The sequence below is a fragment of the Miscanthus floridulus genome, chromosome 6, assembly GCF_019320115.1.
Source record: "Miscanthus floridulus cultivar M001 chromosome 6, ASM1932011v1, whole genome shotgun sequence".
NCBI classification, from domain to species: Eukaryota; Viridiplantae; Streptophyta; class Magnoliopsida; order Poales; family Poaceae; genus Miscanthus; species Miscanthus floridulus.
The window spans coordinates 31,824,712-31,836,786 of NC_089585.1; the positions used below are offsets into that span (position 1 = coordinate 31,824,712).

The window sequence follows — 12,075 nt, forward strand, 5'->3', positions numbered from 1 at the left end:
AATAGCTATGATGAAGAAAGGCCCTGGAGCCTTAACGAGGAAGGAACCTCGGAAGGACCAAACAATATTTGTGCTTTGAGATTGTGACTGCACATGTCAGTTTGGAGAGCAAAGTGTTCTAGGATGTGGAAAAGACCAGCTACATTCTACAATGGGATTTGCTTACCAGTTTCTCAGCCTTTTTGCCCAATACTGCGCTGTAAAGCAGCTAGTACTGCCGGGTATAAAGGGAGGGTTTGTGAAACCAGAAGCACCCAGCACGTTTCAACCAAAGTGAAGTGATCCTGCACTCGCACGCACCATCGCACCCATCCATCCTGATTCCTGACACCGTATAAGAAATGTATGATTTTTCTAAGACGATCAGAGCTTTTACGCGATTAATATTCTGCTGAAACTTTATTTAGGGATCCGGGTCAGGTAGATGAGCACGTGGAGGTCATCCAAACGCAGGTGTCGGCGATCCATCTCACCGTGTGCCGGTCGAGCAAAGGCCGCAGCCAGAATCCTGTGCACACGAGGCTCTACCACGAAGAGTAATCGGGGCCCCATTTGATCCATCTCTGAACAGATGGATTTTTCGGCTATTGTTGTTGTGTGAGGTTGTTATGGGTGTGTGAATGAAAGTGGGTTTACATATCAAATGGTTGAGTTAATTAGGTTGTCTTCTCTTGCGAATTGAACTGGTATGGGTTGCATTTTTTCTTGTTTGTATTGTATGGATTAAGGTCCTGTTTAGATAATTAGATCCACTCAGCTAACTATTAATAATGTGCCTGTGTGTCAACTAGAAGCAACCAACTAACACCTTCTTCATACGCTGTAGCATGAAGCCGAACAAAACGCTTCACGCTGTGGCACACGAAGAGCAATTCCTATTTGTATATGTCGAGTCCGTTTTCTTTTTTGTGGCATCAGCACACTGCGAAAAGGCCTAAAAGAATCAATCATGGTAGTGTGTTCCCGGTATAAAATGTCTTCTAAATAATGAAGAATTTATGGCTTCAGACATCCTCTATGAAAGATGCATCAAACATCGATACAACAACATATTGGTCATGAATATGCTGTCCCTCGACTACTTCAAGCTATAGTAGATGGAATCATGGAACTAAACTACCTTTTAAAGAGGATATCCTCCCATCTTGAGAAGATATTCTTTTATTTAGCATTGGTCCCTTTGTGACAGTCATATCCATTTTATTAAATTTTCTAGTTACTCCTTTGGGATATCATTTTGTTTTAGTTTATCTTAGTATTGGTGTTTTTTTTATAGATTGTTATTTCAAGTATTGCTTCTATTGGCCTTCTCATGTCAGAATATAGCTCAACTAATAAATATGGTTTTTCAGGGCGGTCTACAAGTGGTTGCTCAATCTATTAGTTATGAAATACAAAGAGATAATTAACACATGTCCTAACAAATGAAACATGTAGCCATGGCATCAGAAATTCCGATGTGGCAAAGAAAAACAACACATTAAACAAAAGGAAGAAATTAAGCGCGGAGTTTGTCGAAGAGATACAAGATGACAGGAACAAGCGCCAATGTCTAAGTTTAGATACATCACAATCGACTTTCAGTCATTTTTGCCAAATAACTAGATCATCACAAACTCTAGTGATAATACGGCGGCTTGATGACGGCTCGCTTCAGAAGACCTCAGCATTCCTAGCATCCCATATCCGGCAAAGGATAATAAGAAACACAAATGGCAAGAGCTTTGCATCCAAGTGGGGGAGAGGACATGCAGTCCATACATTTGCATCTGCCAGTTCAGCAACACTGCTCGGTTGGAGCGTTCGCCAGAGCTCGGCACTGGAAGTGCAGTCAAAGAAAACATGCTGACGATCTTCAACACAACCAGAGCATCGTTGGCAAGCATCGTCATCCAGCACATGTTTTGCGAACAGATTTCCCCTCGTGCTTAATCTATCCTTGAAGTAGAGCCAGGCGAAAATCTTGACTTTGTTTGGAAGTCGTGTACCCCAGATATGACGCCCACGCACGTTTGGTGTTTCTGAATGGCGATCAAGTGTTGCGTAAGCATCTTTGGTGGTGAACACTTTGCCAGTATGTTTCAGACGCCGCTCATCAGCTCCGTCACCGAGATTGATTTCCTGCAAGCATAAAAGGAGGTCTGCTAGCTGGGTTGCAGCAGCATTTGTCAGTCTGGACCGGAGGCGCAAATCAAACCTAGCTTGGAAAACATCCTGTACCGATACGTTAGGCCTAGCGGTGTGAGAGAAAAGAGCAGAATGGGAAACATATTTCGCGTGCCCTTAAACCCGGTTTGATCCGCTTCCTTTTTCATCCGGAACCATGTTTTTTTCTCATAAATTCTTCCAGATTTATCTAGATTCCTCCAGAATTCCTCCAAGCGAACAGGCCATAGAGGGCCGGCAGGAAGGCAATGATCAAACCAAAAAGAGGTAGAAGCACCATCACGAACTTTCACATAGGTAATGCTCATCATTAATGTTCCGCCAAAGATATGAAGTCGAACTGTTAGAGGAGTAAAATTAAGGGTAAATGGTGTTCTTGCCCCTTACACAGATGTGTAATTGTGATTTTACCCTCGTTTTTCTAACTTTGTGATTTTGCCCTTAACTGTTCACAAGTCAACGCGAATTTACCCCTGGTCAACGTGAATTTGCCCCTGTTTTTACCGTTGACCAAGGGCAAAATCGCGTTGACTTGTGAACAGTTGAGGGCAAAATCACAAAGTTAGAAAAACGAGGGTAAAATCATAATTTCACATCAAAGTTAGGGCAAGAACACAAGAGCCCTAAAATTAAAGATGCAGCATCTCGGAGAATCCATTGCTTCCAAGGGGGGAGGCTCATTGGAGAAAAGCTTATTAATGAATTTCATGAGCATGCATCTATTTTGAAGCTCCAAATCTTTGACTCCAAGGCCCCCATCATTTTTGCTGATAGAAATGTTTTCCCAGGCCACTAAACACTTAGATCCATGGCAGACCTCATCCCCTGTCCAAAAGAAAGCACGCCGACGTCGATGTATAGCTTTGATAGCTGTTTTGGAGATATTCAGAGCTGACATGTAGTGGAGGGGGAGGGAGCTGAGGACAGCAGTAACCAAGGTGAGGCGCCCAGCGCGGTTGAGAAGTGAAGCACGCCACCTAGAGAGGTATCTATCGCAGGTGCAATGAGAGGAAGACAGTCGTTGACAGGTATTTTGTGAGGAGAAAGAGGGAGACCAAGGTAAGTTTGAGGGAACGAAGAAACAGTAGCCCCGAAGAGGGCAGCAAGATCTTGAGCACTGGAGGTGTCAAGGCCATCTGGGAGAAAGGCCAACTTAAATGTATGTCTAAATACATCCAAAAGTAATGTATTTAAAAAAAATAAAACGTCTTATAATCTGAAATGGATGGAGTATTTGCTAATATGCCCCGTTCGGCTTGCTGAATCTTGGCTGAAATTGGCTGAAAAACACTGTTCCGGCTGAAATGTTGTTAGAGAAAAACATTGTTCCGGCTAAAAAAAGAAGCCGAACAAACCGGATATGGGGTAAGACGAACGGAGCCTTTGCGTGATGACCAACAATGCTGACCCCGGTGGATTCAATGCCTGGCTTCGCCCCGGGGTAGGACTAGGTGATGTCATCTCCAAAAAGTATACCGAAACTCAAATGGCCATGTTCGGCTTACCCTATATTCGGCTGGTTCGACTTCTTTTTTAACCGGAACAATATTTTTCTCTCACAACAATTCAGTCAAAATAGTGTTTTCAGCCAATTTCAGTCAAATTTCAGACCAGCGAACGGGGCCAATGTCGTCGCCGTCATGGTTGACACAGATACCAATATGGCTTTCCTTGGTGCACACCTAACGACCACAAGAATGCTCAGAGCTGACGAAGCATGCCCCATTTCTGCGGAGATGTCCGTCCAATCTTGCAATGCAAGCAGCTACAACATCCATAAAATCCTCACCAAGTGGCCCTGTTCATTTCACTGAAATTTGACGGCTACTATTGCTGATTTGTTATAAGAAGAGAACAATGTTTGTCCACTGAAAAATACTGATAAAATAGTGTTGAAAAACAAGACGACTGTGCAAGGAGGACTCAGACACAATTCTACCCTTAGGCCCTCCAGAATGGTATACTGGTGCCAAAAAAAACTGTCCCACCTCTTGTTTTGACATCGCTCTTGACAGGCCGCAATGGTGGGCAGCACTCAGCATCTCTTCATGGGACCCACGGAGCAAGAATGAAGAAATAAAAAAAATAGATCACCCACGCCTGCAGGACTGCGCCAGGCACGATGATGACCCGCAGTACGTCGCCTGAGTCCACGCTGCGGATGAAAAAAAAAACTATTTTATGGTTTGGGCACCGTTGAAAGTAGTTGGTCGCTCTTCATTTTTCTGGCATCGCTGTAAGTTGGCTTCGCTTGCTGCATGAGGAGAGCGCCAGAATCTTCTCTCTCTTCTTTTCAGTATCACGTAAGCGATACATTGTGGAGGGCCTTAGCGCCCGCCGTGACATGGAATTGCACTCGAATCACCCAAGCAACTGCGGAGCCCATAGCCATGGAGGACGGGCTGAGCAGCCTCCCTAAAGACCTCTTGCCCTCCATCCTCCTCGAGCTCTCGCAGGCCGCAGCCCCGCTCAAGAACAACGCCCGCAACAGTGTTGTTTCTCGGCGGTGAGCGCCCCAATAGCTCCGCGTGCTCGCCGCACGCCGCCTCCCGGTTCTGGATTTCACCGACCGCTCGCCACACTTCTCGTGGTTGTTTGGGCCAGTCTTGCGGCCCAGCCTAGGGCTAAAAAAACAAAAACAAAAAAGCGAGCCGGAGGAAGCGACCGATCCGACGGCCCGCATCGAGTCGCTTCGTCTGTATAAACTGGGTACGTAGCTCCTCTGAAAATGGCTCTGGCTCTGTTTTTTCTGAAGGAGCAGTTTCTCTGGAGGAGCTAAAGCTGTTCTGGAAAATATTTAGCAAAATGGCTCCTTCGCACTAGACGACGTGAACCCACAGCAAGGAGCCACGCGAAGCTCGTTTTGTAGGCTTCTCCTGCGCAGGCAAAAAATAGCTCCGGCTCTTGATCGTCTCCACATGCGGAGCCCTTTCCAAAATAGGCGTTTGGCACAACTTCTGTAGGAGCCGGAGCTGAAGCCCCTGTAGGAGCCCTGCCAAAGAGACTCTAGATAAATGTCCATGCATTGCACGATGGGCATTTTTTTTTGTTAGAATATCTTTATTGAACGACGAGCATAGTTGAACTGTAGAGGGCCTGTTCGGCAGGACTGAAAAATACTGTTTCGGCTGATTGTTGTGAGAGAAAAATACTGTTCTGGCAGGACGTGAACAGTGGTTTCGTGAGTGCCAGAACCAGCCAGCCGACCGGCTTAAAGCCAGCCGAACACGCCAAGAATTGCCGAGGACAATGAACTTAATTGTGCCTTTGAGCTGTCGGAGGCGGGAGGGTCTGTTGTCCAAATTACTATTTTTTCAATTTGTGCGTGATCTGTTTTGTCGGTGTCAGCAAAGTTTTCCTGTGTATGAATATATGCGTGATCTGTTTTGTTTTCGTCAGCAAAGCCCTTGCCGAATTCCTCTGTTTGAATATGTGTCTGATCTGTTCCATCGGCCTGTAATGTAATCAGTCCTTTGTATGATTTTAGATGTCGAAGAGTTTGTTTGGTAATTTTTTTGGCTGTGGAAGAGTTTATTTTGGAAAACTTTTTCCCGTATATTTTTTCGGAAACATTTTTTTGGAAACATTTTTTCCGGCTGTGGACGATGTGGAAGTTTTTTTCGCAAACGTTTTGTTTTTGTTTTTTTTCTTTCAAGAAGAAAAGGGTTTGTTTTTTGCCATATTGTCGGTGTTTTGGACCGGGGGTCCTTAACCAACTAGTGAATTTGTTCTGCGTGTTTCCGATTCCGGATGGTGATGCAAAGAGACAAAAGGTTTATACTGGTTCGGGCAATTCGAGCCCTACGTTCAGTCTGGGAGATTGATCTTGTATTCCTTGCACCGAAGTGCTTGTAGTAGGGGGTTACAAGCTAGGTGAGAGAGGAAGCTAGTCCCAGGTCTCGACGGGGAGTGATGTGGGCCGCTTGAGACGTTGCTCTCAAGCGGCAGGGAAGTGTGCGTGTTACAGGGTGTTGTTCTTTGTGAGAACCTGTCTCCCCTCCCAAAATGGCCTAAGTCCTCTCCTTTTATAGTCCGAAGGGAGGACAAGGACAGTACATGTGCTAACTATATGGTGTCATGTGAACAGAGGCGGCGTGTCCGAGCCCTGTAGCCCGTTCCTATGGCGGTGTGGTCGTCGGAGTGGTCCGTCCTTGGAGCGCTGGGGCGACGTGCTGGTCACATCCGATCCTGTACGTCATGGGAGCTCCTGGGCTACCTTGGAGTGGGTGCAGCGGTCAGCGTGCGAGTCGCCGTGGATTGACTGTGCGCGAGGCCGAGGCTCGGTCGGTGCCGAGGCCGAATCACGGTGGGAGGTCTCGGCAGACGTGAATCCCGAGATAGTCGAGACCCTGGTGCAGAGTGCCGAGGCCCGGAGGGAGCGGTTGATTTGGTGTGCCGGTTCGGAGGCGATGACGACCCAGGCCAGGCTACCCATGTCGTGTTGTTTTCGAGGCGGGGATCACGGGGCACAGTGTAGTGCAGGCGCCGATCGTGGGCACAGCGTCAGAATACAGTTGCTGGTAATCCCCGTCGTGCTCTATCTCAGCCGGTATGGTGCTGATGCGACCTCATGTCCCGCCGGCCTCTCTGCGGTGTCGAGCCGCCGTCCGGCTGAGATTGCGGGAGTGGTTGACGTATTAATGGGACGTGACATGCTGTCGGGAGGATCGGTCGAGGCGGGGGCGACGGGCTATCGATAAGCCAGCCTCGAGCGATACGGAGAATAGCTATCTCATTCGAGGTTGTATGCACGAGGCCTTGGGTGAGACAGAGATTGGGCTCCTTACCGAGGCCTCCCGTGAGAGGCCTCGCGCGAGGCGGAGATTGTGTTAGGACGCCAAGACCTCCTATGCGAGGCTCGAGGCGAGGTGGAGAGCCTGGTGGGCTCGGACGTGGCCGGTGATGAGCCCATGGCCTACCCTCTAGCTTTGTTTTTGATGGGATTTAAGTGACCCTTTTGGTGTACGCTCGGGGTACCCCATTCTATGGTACCCGACAGTAGCCCTCGAGCCTCAGGGGGAGTGCGTGCACTCTCCCTAAGGGTTTGTTGAGGCTTGGTTTGTAGTCGCTCCCATAGGGATTGTGTTTTGCTTCTTGAGGTTTCGGTGGGTGCGCGCGAGCACACCCGCTGGGTGTAGCCCCCGAGGCCCTAGAGGAGTGAAGTTACTCCTCTAGGGGCTTTTTTCGTTTTCGTGTTTGAGTGAGGAGTTTTTATCGTATTTGCCGAACCCACAAGTGCGAGTTCGGGTCACGGGGGTCTCGGCGAGGTTGCAGGAAGAGCCCCCTAGCCTCCACATGGAGCAATAGGTCCGTCAGGGGTTCCCCTGGCTTTTTATACGACCCTCACGCTTCCTTTTCGCTCGGAAGGATGGGTGGAATATGCCAGGCTACCCTCGGTGGGCATGAGCATTGGCACTTCCGGTGAGCTGTTATTGAGTAAGTCCGAGTGGAGGCCCGTGCCCCATTCGCTAGGGGACGGCTAGCGGTCCAGAGACGCACTCCAAGAGTACCAGAGGGTTTCTCTAGTGGGTGCCAAGGCCATTCGCTGGGCCTCGGTGGCTCGGTGCCTCCCTATGGTGGGATCCCATTCGGAGACCTCCCTACCGGTCTCGGACATGACTTGGAACGCCCGGAGCGACTGTTCGCTCGGGCCTTGGCCATTCGTAGGTTCGCCCCAAAGTCGTCCCTAACTCTATTGCCCTGGGGCGGCTGTCGAAACCTTAGGGGGCCCAGCCTTTGAACCCCTAGACCGTAACGGGCTCGGTGCCCTTTATCGTATTTATAATGAAGCTTCTAGCGCGGACTTAGATCGTTTGTCTTTGTCTTGGGTGCAGGAGGAGCCCCCGAGCCTCCGCCTGGAGCAAGAGGGTGGTCAGGGGTCCCCTAGCTTATTTATTCGACCCTCACATATCCTTTTTGCTCAGACGGAGGGTTTGTTTGCCGAGCCCATTCGGGTGCGAGCTGGAGCCGCTAGGTCTCGGCAAGGTTGCAGGAAGAGCCCCCTAGCCTCTAAGAGGGCCGTCGGGAGCTCCCCTGGCTTTTTATACGCCCCTCGCGCATGAGGGTTTGTTTGCCGAGGCCCCTTTGGGCGCGAGCCTTGGTCGCGGGGTCTCGGCGAGGTTGCAGGAAGGGCTCCCTAGCCTCCGCACGGAGCAAGAGGGCCGTCAGGAGCTCCCCTGGCTTTTTGTATGACCCTCGCGCTTCCTTTTCGCTTGGAAGGAGGGGTTGTTTTGCCGAGCCCCCTCGAGTGCGAACCGGGGTCGCTAGGTCTCGGCAAGATTGCAGGAAGAGCCCCCTAGCCTCTGCACGGGGCAAGAGGTCCGTCGGGGGTTCCCCTGGCTTTTTTGTATGACCCTCATGCTTCCTTTTTGCTCGGAAGGAGGGGTGGAATGTGCCAGGCTACCCTCAGTGGGCATGAGCGTTGGCACTTCCGGTGAGCTGTTATTGGGTGAGTCCGAGTGGAGTGCCCCATTCGCTAGGGGACGGCTAGCGGTCCAGAGATGCACTCCAAAAGTACCAGAGGGTTTCTCTAGAGGGTGTTGAGGTCGTTCGCTGGGCCTCGGTGGCTCGGTGCCTCCCTACGGTGGGATCCCATTCGGAGACCTCCCTGCCGGTCTCGAACACGACTTAGGGCGTCCCAAGCGTTTCGCTTGCTTGGGCCTCAGCCCCGTATAGGCTCACTCATTGTCGTCCCTGACTCTGTTGTCCTAGGGCAGCTGTCGAAACCCCTAGGGGCCTAGCCTTCGAACCCCTAGACCATAATAGGCTCAGAGCCCGGTTCCTTCATCTGAAAGGAATACGGCGGGGGGAATATCTCCCCCATCGGCTCGGCAACAGGTGGCGTGCCTTTTGAGGCAGTTTTTTGGGGAGGCGAAATGACACCTGCTGCCATGGTGGCTGAGCGCGACGTGGTGGATGGGACGTAACTATTCCATAATTAATGAGAAAGAAGTGGGCGCGTGGGCGGTAAAATTGGATCGTGGTTAACCATGCCGGATCGAGGGGAAACTTCCTCGATTTCATCGCTCAACCATTTTGCCTTCACCCTGCATAAATACTCAAAGAGTCTCACCCCTCCTCACCTTACCTTGCCTGCGTTAGCTCTGCCTCCCTTGAGCCATCGCTAGAGCAGCGGGTGCCGGGAAGAAGGGAGAAGAGCGAGTTAGGGAGAAAGCGAGAAAGAGCGAGAGAGTGAGAGAGAGAAAAAACTCACCGCTGCATTCGATCCCTCCACCACATCCATGGCCGATGACATCGTTGTCATTGAGGCGGACCCCTAGGATCCGTCGGACGTCACTGGGGAGATGCTTCAGTCGCTCGTTGATGGTGGACTCCTTTGTCCGATGACGGACCCCAACAGGCCAGAGTGGATCGCTCTGTCGGGCGAGCGGGAGCCGAGGCCCCATGACGGTTACGTCGTGAGCTTCGTCTCCTTTCACGAGCGCGGACTCAACGTCCTAGCGGATCAGTTCATGCGAGCGCTCCCACACTACTATGGCGTGGAGCTCCACAACTTCAACCCCAACTCCATCGCACAGGCGGCCATCTTCATTGTCGTCTACGAGGCGTACTTGGGGATTGCTCCCCATTGGGAGTTGTGGCTCCATCTCCTCCGGGTGGGGCACACCACTAAGCCGACGGGCACATCAGACACGAGGAAAGCGACGAGGGCCGGTGGCTGCACTCTCCAAGTGCGCCAGGACCACCAGCACCTCTACATCCTGGCCTAGCTCGCGTCATCCAATCACCAATGGTACATGAGCTGGTTCTACCTTCGCAACGATGACGGAGGACTTCCCCCCTACACTGGGTGGATTGTGGGGAGCTGCCCGGAGAGGTGGAAGTACGGCATCCTGAGGGACGACCAGCCCAAGCTGCAGCCGCTTCTAGAGGGGCTGGAGACGCTACGGGGCCATGGCCTTACCGTGGCTGTGGTTGTGGCTGCCTTCCACCACCGGAGGGTGCTGCCGCTGATGGCTCGGTGGCGGCTGTTCGAGATGAGGCTGGGTGAGCCCATTGAAGGCATCCGGATGTCCTCCTCCGCCCTTTACGATGAGGAAATTCTTCATTGGGTGGGGGAGACGGTAGAGGCGAAGCTGAGGGGTGGCAACTTGACCCCCATCGCGATGCGACCATCGTGGGGGTTCCTCTCGCTGGTAAGTTGTGCGCCGTTGTAGCCCCCGAGCCTCCCCCATTTCTTCTTACTTCTTGTTCCCTTATGTGCGTTCGCTGTTCCTACAGGGGATGAGGGACGTGCGCTCCTCTCCGCCGCCCATTCCCGAGGATGCGAGGTGGCGGGCGATCAACCGGGCGCACGCCGATGCACAGAAAAAATGGAAAGATGCCAAGGCGGCGAAGCGCACGAAGAAGATCCTCGCACGCGAGGAGCTAGACAAGCGCCGTCGTCAACAAAGGAAGGATGGTCTCCCATTGGAGAAATCCCCATCGCCGTCGTTGTCTATGGAGGCCTCGGACGGGGATGATGAGGGCGAGGTGGGGCGAGGTCCCCTGGACCATCTCCCCAACGTAGTGGAGGTGGTGCCCGGGGCGTTGGCGAGCAGCCCGACACTCCCGGGAGGAGGAGGAGCAGACCCAGGGTTAGCGATTGCCCGCTCTGGGGCCGAGGCTGACACACCCGAGGCATGGGCGTTGGGCAAATGCGCCGTCAGCCCGGTGGGCTCGGCGGCGGCGGTGGAACAAGTGGTGGCGGAGGCGACGCAACCGCCCCCGCAGAGGACCGGGGGGGCGTCGGGGTCCGTTGAGGACCAACCGGCGCCGATGGACATGGAGGTGATGCCTCTACCGCCACCACCACCTTTGCGGATGAGGGTCGCTGTGGCGAAGCGGTTATCACCCCGCTCGAGGTAGGTGTATTTTTGGTGGGGTCGTAGTGCCTTCCGTTCGCTCTTTTGTCTTGTATTAACCTTGTGATCGTCTTGTCCTTAGCTGGAAGCGGCCTATGGAGGTGCCTACCTTGGCACCCCTTAAAGCGCTCAAGGTTAACCCCGGCTCCACCGCCCACTAGGTGGCAGAGGCGGAAGCCGCCCTGCATTGTGGCATGGCATCGGCGAGGGTCGACCCGAAGGAGCTGGCCACTCCAGGAGGGGCTACCGAGGCGGCCTTGACATAGGAAGGGGAGGTAGCGCCTCCGCCCCACAATGGCAAGGCTCATGGGTTGGATGCGGCCGAGGTTCCCTTGGCCGCCGAGACCACCGGGACTGAGGTCCCTGGGGTTTCACAGGCCGGGGCGACAGAGACTGCGGCGCCCGGGACCATCGAGGCTGCTACGGCGGGCACCGGGGCCCTCGCGACCGCCGAGGCCACGATGGCGGAGGCCGGAGCCCCCGAGACCACCGAGGCCACGATGGCGGAGGCTGGAGCCCCCAGGACCACCGAGGCCATGATGGCAAAGGCCGGAGCCCCCGGGACCACCGACGCTAATGCGATCATGGCGGGGCTGCCAGCCCAGGAAATGGAGATGAAGGCGGTGAAGGCCTTGGCGGCACCCTTGGTTCAGGGCCCACCGCCGTTGTGAGAGAGCGCCCAGGAGGTGGAGATTCTTCCAATCTCCTCCAACGATACTTCCCAGGCACAGGAGATGGCCGGCGTCGAGGCGACCGGTGTCGTGGAACAGCCGGTTCCAACTCCGGGCGAGGGAAGCTCAGCCCTCGTGCGGGTGCGACCCAAACCCTATGGGTGGAACCACCCGCATGTCGTGTGGCAAAGCCAGGATGATCCTGAGGCAAAGCCTTTGTTTGCCCTCGAGGACGTGGCCGAGGGCGGTCGTTGGGACACGTTCGAGAAGTACCGCCAGCTGGCGAAGTGGTCTCTATGGACGGCACTGTCCGTGGTGGCCAACGATTTGCCTGGAGTCGCCCAGGTTTGTGCTTTCTTTTCCCATGTGGTGGT

The 12,075-nt window shown here is 53.0% G+C and overlaps 1 protein-coding gene across 1 annotated transcript; it reads left to right on the forward strand.

Annotated features, from left to right (window-relative positions):
• The first annotated feature begins 10,292 nt into the window (after positions 1 to 10,292).
• On the forward strand, positions 10,293 to 11,701 carry LOC136460455 (uncharacterized). Its single transcript, XM_066460142.1, has 4 exons — positions 10,293 to 10,322; positions 10,408 to 11,030; positions 11,113 to 11,164; positions 11,297 to 11,701. Exons 1-4 carry the CDS (start codon positions 10,293 to 10,295, stop codon positions 11,699 to 11,701), a joined length of 1,110 nt encoding a protein of 369 aa, XP_066316239.1.
• The last annotated feature ends 374 nt before the right edge of the window (positions 11,702 to 12,075 follow it).